At 48.5% G+C, this 7,642-nt stretch overlaps 1 protein-coding gene across 1 annotated transcript in view; it reads right to left on the minus strand.

Moving 5' to 3' along the window:
- LOC126151703 (Down syndrome cell adhesion molecule-like protein 1 homolog) overlaps positions 1-6,692 on the minus strand; it is a 193,027-nt gene extending 186,335 nt beyond the window's left edge. Inside the window, exons 1-2 of the mRNA XM_049915962.1 lie at positions 6,446-6,692; positions 6,094-6,332 (exon numbers count right to left, since the gene is read on the minus strand). Coding sequence (XP_049771919.1) covers positions 6,094-6,332; positions 6,446-6,692 — 486 coding nt within the window. The remainder of the gene's footprint in view (positions 1-6,093; positions 6,333-6,445) is intronic.
- Positions 6,693-7,642: the final 950 nt, after the last annotated feature.

The raw sequence follows: 7,642 nt of genomic DNA on the forward strand, positions 1-7,642 counted from the left end.
TCCCTTGTAAGTGTTTCTGTGTGCAAAAATGTAAATACGAAATTACTATAATCATTAAGATAATTCCGCCACTCCTACAGGTTTGGTACACAAAACTATCCATTCCTTAAAGAAGAGAAACATTCATTCTCTTGTATCCATGTAGACATAAGTATTGTTAATATTTGGGCACCATGAGATTTTTACTTTGTAGCGTCATAAATTCTGTCTGAACTAAACATACAAAAAACACAGCCAAGTAGGATATATAAACAACAGCATAAATTTTATCAATTTAACTTACAAAAGTTCTTTAATAATGCTATTTAAATAAAACTTGGTCTTATTTTCACGTTACTTTGATATTCTGACACTTTTCAGCACTAATTATTTCGACATATTTTTGTGGAAAATATGTGTTTCAATATGTTGTCGGTTATCCATTCTTTTGCACCATTTCTTTAAAACGCTGCGGTGTACTGCTAATGATGTTTTTTAAATAGTCATTACATACGCCGTCCCATTATTTTAATCGACGCTTCACAGTTTCTTTGGAACGTACTGGTGTGTTTATAATACGTCGTTCTAGTCCTCCCCCCAATTCTTAATACGTTGAGGTCAGATGATTGAGGTGGCGGTTGTGAGACTTTCGGGAAATTGTACAACAAATATCTCTGCGCAATTCGAGCTTTAGGTTTCGGGTCATTTTCCTAGTAAAATTTGAACGTATTTGATATTCCCATTTTTTCAGCATATTTGCGTAAAATGTAGTTTAATGAGTTCAGATATATTTTTCCGTAACATTGACGATGAACACTAATTCAACTGGTCCAAATGTGAATATATTGCCCCAGACAAGAACACTGCCACCTCCACGCTTAACGGTCGAGTTAACAATTGTGACTTTAAATACACTCCTGGAAATGGAAAAAAGAACACATTGACACCGGTGTGTCAGACCCACCATACTTGCTCCGGACACTGCGAGAGGGCTGTACAAGCAATGATCACACGCACGTCACAGCGGACACACCAGGAACCGCGGTGTTGACCGTCGAATGGCGCTAGCTGCGCAGCATTTGTGCACCGCCGCCGTCAGTGTCAGCCAGTTTGCCGTGGCATACGGAGCTCCATCGCAGTCTTTAACACTGGTAGCATGCCGCGACAGCGTGGACGTGAACCGTATGTGCAGTTGACGGACTTTGAGCGAGGGCGTATAGTGGGCATGCGGGAGGCCGGGTGGACGTACCGCCGAATTGCTCAACACGTGGGGCGTGAGGTCTCCACAGTACATCGATGTTGTCGCCAGTGGTCGGCGGAAGGTGCACGTGCCCGTCGACCTGGGACCGGACCGCAGCGACGCACGGATGCACGCCAAGACCGTAGGATCCTACGCAGTGCCGTAGGGGACCGCACCGCCACTTCCCAGCAAATTAGGGACACTGTTGCTCCTGGGGTATCGGCGAGGACCATTCGCAACCGTCTCCATGAAGCTCGGCTACGGTCCCGCACACCGTTAGGCCGTCTTCCGCTCACGCCCCAACATCGTGCAGCCCGCCTCCAGTGGTATCGCGACAGGCGTGAATGGAGGGACGAATGGAGACGTGTCGTCTTCAGCGATGAGAGTCGCTTCTGCCTTGGTGCCAATGATGGTCGTATGCGTGTTTGGCGCCGTGCACGTGAGCGCCACAATCAGGACTGCATACGACCGAGGCACACAGGGCCAACATCCGGCATCATGGTGTGGGGAGCGATCTCCTACACTGGCCGTACACCACTGGTGATCGTCGAGGGGACTCTGAATAGTGCACGGTACATCCAAACCGTCATCGAACCCATCGTTCTACCATTCCTAGACCGGCAAGGGAACTTGCTGTTCCAACAGGACAATGCACGTCCGCATGTATCCCGTGCCACCCAACGTGCTCTAGAAGGTGTAAGTCAACTACCCTGGCCAGCAAGATCTCCGGATCTGTCCCCCATTGAGCATGTTTGGGACTGGATGAAGCGTCGTCTCACGCGGTCTGCATGTCCAGCACGAACGCTGGTCGAACTGAGGCGCCAGGTGGAAATGGCATGGCAAGCCGTTCCACAGGACTACATCCAGCATCTCTACGATCGTCTCCATGGGAGAATAGCAGCCTGCATTGCTGCGAAAGGTGGATATACACTGTACTAGTGCCGACATTGTGCATGCTCTGTTGCCTGTGTCTATGTGCCTGTGGTTATGTCAGTGTGATCATGTGATGTATCTGACCCCAGGAATGTGTCAATAAAGTTTCCCCTTCCTGGGACAATGAATTCACGGTGTTCTTATTTCAATTTCCAGGAGTGTACTTCATTCTCCTTCCGCCACCACCACCCTTCGTCCATCTGACGCAAAAATCGTCGGTGAAAATGACATTTCTCCACCATGTTTCTTCCTTCGTAATAAGCTCTTTAGCGGAGTCCCATCTCTTCCGCCGATTTTGTTGACTCACATACGGTTTCTTCCTAGCCACTCTTTCATTATAGCCACCCCCCTCAATGCTCTGCGAATCGTTTGAGGATGTACAGTGCCTTCTTTCCAGTCTCGTTTAAATTCTCACTTGCTAATTTGGGGGCACTGAGTGGAGGTTTCTTCTTTATATTCGTTTTACCAGGGTTGCCCAACAAGTAAAGCACCGCATTTTTTCCCTTCAACAGTTCTTTATTGCACATAAGAATCACACACACGAAAGAACGGTGTTTTACCTAAAAATCTTATGTTTCCACGTAATCTCCATCCCGTTTTATGGTATTCCTCCAGCTCGAAACAAGGGCGTATATGCCCTGTCTGTACCAATCCTTGTCTGGGTGGCGTAGCTCGCCGCAACATGTCAGGTTTGACAGCCGCGGATGGTTTCCTCGACCGCTGCAAATCGTGCAGCTCCGCCGAACAGCCTTGTGATGACCTCATACTCCGTACCCAGCGACTAACTGTACTTCTGTCGACAGCAGACGCTCCATAGACTTTGCACAAGCATTTGTAAATATTCCCCACAGTTTCTTTCTCTGCGGAGAGAAATTCAATGATGCTGCAGCTACGCTATCTGTCGGAAGTGACGGAAACTAGGCGTGCTCACTTAGGAGACTTAAAATAATATATACGTAACGTTTGGCATTCGTAGCATTGTTTTTGATTGAGAAAAAAAATGCGGTGCATTACTTTCTGGGCAACCCTAGTAGATTCATCTTGTCACGTGCATCCAACTTCATTGGTTGGTCCTTTTCATGCTTAGAGTTTATACAGTCTTCGTTATTGAACCTTATGACGAAAGCTGGCACTGTAGTCCTGCTCTTGTTGAGCGTGGCAGAAGTTTGTCTATATGATTTACCTTAGGCGTTACGAAGAATTACTAGTTGTCGTATATCAAAAGTGGTATTAGTTTTGCGTGACAGTGTACCGTCTGGAAAGTCAAACGCGCTGTAGGTGAATACTGCTCTCTAACTCAGAGTATATAATTTGGCGTGTACGAACAAACCAGGTACTACGCTGCCAGCTGTCCGAATATTATAGTAACTTGAAAATAGAATGGTGTTTAATTTAAATCGTATTGTGTCCTCAGAGTCTTTCGCGACGGCATACATGAATAAAACGTTCTCGGTTTTCAAGCCGCGTCAATTCGAATAAAATCCTCGAGCTTTCGACGACCATCTCCGCCATCGTCGTCAGGAGTTTACTGACTGCCGGAGCTGCTACGGTTTCTCGCTTATGTAGGCATGATGACATCATCAGCAGCCAATAAGATAGACCCAATGGGCGCGCGCGCTTAAGCCGACCCGGGCAGTTAGCGGAGCTGTTGCCCGTGGCAGCACCGGTGACGACAGATGGCTCATGCTTCTGCATATTGGGACTCCGTTATAAAGGAAGCGGCCGAGATTCGTTTAAACAACAACAATTTCAACAGAGACCAGGGATACACGCTCAGCAGGGTATGGGGGCGGGCGTTGGACATCGAAAGAAAGCAAAGACATTTGCGCGAAGCGGGTGCGGCAGCTTCAAACGTGGCGCCTGACCCTTGCGCCAGCTGACGTCATCGGTGATGCCACGGGCAATAGCTCAGCTAGCTGCCCGGGTCCACTTACGCGCGCGCCACAGTGGCTCTATCACATTGGCTGCTGCTGATGTCATCATGCCTATATAAGCGAGAAACCGTAGCAGCCCCTGCAGCCACGGTGCTCATCGACGTCTCCAAGGCGTTCGACTGCGTGTGGCACGAGGGCCTCGTGTACAAGCTCCTTGTACACGGGATCCCGACGTCACACGGCATTCTGCTGCAGTCCTACCTCGCGGACCGCACCTTCCACGTCCGGGCTGTCGGCGGCATCTCCACCGACCGGCCGATTTGTGCGGGGGTACCGCAGGGGTCGGTTCTCGGCCCCCTGTTGTACTCCTTGTACACCGCCGACGCACCGCTGGTGGCGCGCGTGGAGTTGGCTCTTTACGCCGACGACACTGCGCTGTTCACCCGCAGCATGAACGTGGTCGCGATGTGCCACCGACTCCAACTAGCGTGCGACGTCCTGGGGGCGTGGTCCCCCAAGTGGAGACTCAAATTTAAGGCCGCCAAGAGCCAGGAGGTCGTCTTCACTCGGAGACGACTGCCTCCTGCCCTGCCGCCAGTCACGATCTTGGGAGGCCGCATCCCGTGGACACCGTCCGGCAAATACCTCGGTGTGACGCTGGACAGGCGTCTCACCTGGCTGCCGCACATCCGAGACACCAGGGGGCGAGCGATTGGACGTCTCCGGGCGCTCTACCCGCTGCTGAACCCCGAATCCACCCTCCCACCTCGGCACGGCCTGACTGTGTACTTGGCCAGTGGTCGAGTACGCCGCCATAGTGTGGGGGAATGCAGCCCCGCCGCACGTCGCGATGGTCCAGCGCGTCCAGAATCGGGTGCTCCGACTCGCTCTTCACCAGCCGCCTCGTTACGCAACGAGGCTCCCGCTGCTGAGGGATCCCTTCAGGCAGTCTGCCAGGGTGTTCTATGTGGTGTCACCGCCAGACACCACACTTGCTAGGTGGTAGCTTTTAAATCGGCGGCGGTCCGCTAGTATACGACGGACCCGCGTGTCGCCACTGTCAGTGATTGCAGACCGAGCGCCACCACACGCCAGGTCTAGAGACAGATCCTAGCACTCGCCCCAGTTGTACAGCCGACTTAGCCAGAGATGGATCACTGACAACTACGCTCTCATTTGCCGAGACGATAGTTAGCATAGCCTTCAGCTACGTCATTTGCTACGACCTAGCAAGGCGCCATAGCATTTGATATTGAGATTGTAACATGTACCGTCAAGAGCGATGTACACCAATTGTGGATTAAAGTTAAGTATTATATCAACTACGTACTTTATTTGCTACTATTAATTCCCTTAACTGTTCCAGACCTCACGCCAGTCAGCGTGTAATTAAACGCGTGCATTTCGGCCTCCTCTAGCAACACAGTGTTGGCTCTTCTGCCAACACTTCATTCTATGCCTCCGCCGAACACTCTGGCAGTCGTCTTATTCGTGGACTGGGACACCAAGTCCACCACAGGCCGACCACGCGCTGGCCTGATCTGCTGCGGGAGTAGTTTCTTCCGCAGCCCCGATGACGATTTCGACGAAGCGTCCGCTCCCACGCGGCCTCTCACATAGGCCAATCCCACCCGTGAGGCCAGAAATCGTTATTGAGGACCACACAGGAACAGCAAGCTTCGCTGCTTAGCCTGTTTAACTCCTGGCTGATGTCACCAGAGATTTGCAGTGCAGTGCAGCCCCGGCAGTCAGTGAACTCCTGACGACGATGGCGGAGATGGTCGTCGAAAGCTCGAGGATTTTATTCGAATTGACGCGGCTTGAAAACCGAGAACGTTTTATTAAAGCGTGTCATTCAACAAATGTTACGTGTTGTGTAAAAAATGCTATTATCTATTTAATATTATTATTCACTGGACATCTACCTCTAATATTTTTATCTTGTTAAGAATAAAGTTGTGATGCTACAAAGCAAAAATCTGATAGTGTTCAAATACTAACGCTATTCATTGTATCTTTTTTGTTTTCAGTACATTCCTTCCTAAGCGTTTTAAGTTTGGAACGTACCTTCCACGTAACAAAAAGACTCTCTGAACTTTTCGTCCTAGCTTTGACATCCCTGGGTGGGGATTCAGGCGGTTCCTCCATTGTGGTGACCGAGAGCGCTCTGGTCGCATTGGACGTTCCCACGGAGTTGCTAGCGAGGGCCCTGAACTGGTAAACTCGGGCGGGCAGAAGGCCCGCCACGGACACGTTTTGCTGGCCTGCTTGCACCAGCACCTGGGCAACATTCCAATGCCATGTAACTGCCAACAGACACACAAACTGGAAGAAATTACACAACAATGTCAGTCACGATGAGATTCCGCAAAAAAATCTTCAAATGCTAGAGCACGCTAACAGTTCGGCGACCACATACCTGAAGCGTTCTTGTACTGGACCACGTAGTGCGTTATGCGGCTGTTCCCATCGTACGGCTGTTCCCAGCTCAGACGCACACTGCGGCTGCTGTAGTTGGAAACGTGGAAGTTCAGTGGAGTGTCTGGCGGCTCTTGAACTACCAGCAGGATTTCTGATCTGTCTGTCCCGTACTTGTTCGACGCGACGCAAACAAAATGTGTCGTATCCGTTCGCTCTACGCGTTTGAATTCCAGTTTGGATGTCATTCCATTACGTGTTGCTATCTCTTCTGCAGTAACTCTTTCGTGACGAGTAGCGTCAAAAGGGTGGCCATCCTGAAACCAGTTTATGGTGACAGGTTTGTCCCCATCGGCGGTACAGTCAAGCGTTGCTGAACTTCCTTTGACCGCTGTGATATTTTGAAACGGTCTATGAAATCTTGCCGGCACTGAAAATAAAGTAAAATACCCAGTTACTTCAATGTATTTAGACCATTACGAAATGAATGTAATTGCTAGAGACTATATCTGAATATATCTGTTGCAGCAACTAATGTATGTAATGTGGTAGTTGCCAGAAAGAGTTAATGTATTGTATGTTCTTCATAGCAGGTATGAAATATGGCTCGTTTAGACATTCAAGAACATACACTTATACACACACGGAACCACGTAAATATAAAATTTCATTGTTTTTAGAGCACATGAAATGTTCCTATAGGCATGTAATTTGCTATCCAGTTTTAAGGTTGCTTGATATGAATAATGTAACATTTGCTACAGTTAAGCATTTATATATAGGGTGATCCAAAACGAAATAACATACTGTAATTGTTTATACAGACAAACTGTGAAAGACAGAAACACATTGCGCATCTCACTTGAAGAGAAAGGATCAAAGCTTTATGTTCGCTCAGACACTAAATGTAAGCACGATTTCAATAGAACGAAAAACCAGTCCAAGTTGAAAAGATTTCATTTTTCATTCGATGTCTGGTTTCGGGCCGAAACCCAATTTCAAATCAAACTACAGGGCACAAAACAAAATTTACACTCATGCATAATACAGTTATTACCAAATTCTTAAGCATATGCCAAAGATATAGAACACCTCGTTTTAAACTTACATAAAATCGAAACTGCCATATCTGAAGATGTCAACAAAACGTGTAATGTACATTCACAATGGATACACATAACTGGCAGTTTATTTCTTC

This window comes from Schistocerca cancellata, chromosome 2, assembly GCF_023864275.1.
Source record: "Schistocerca cancellata isolate TAMUIC-IGC-003103 chromosome 2, iqSchCanc2.1, whole genome shotgun sequence".
NCBI lineage: Eukaryota > Metazoa > Arthropoda > Insecta > Orthoptera > Acrididae > Schistocerca > Schistocerca cancellata.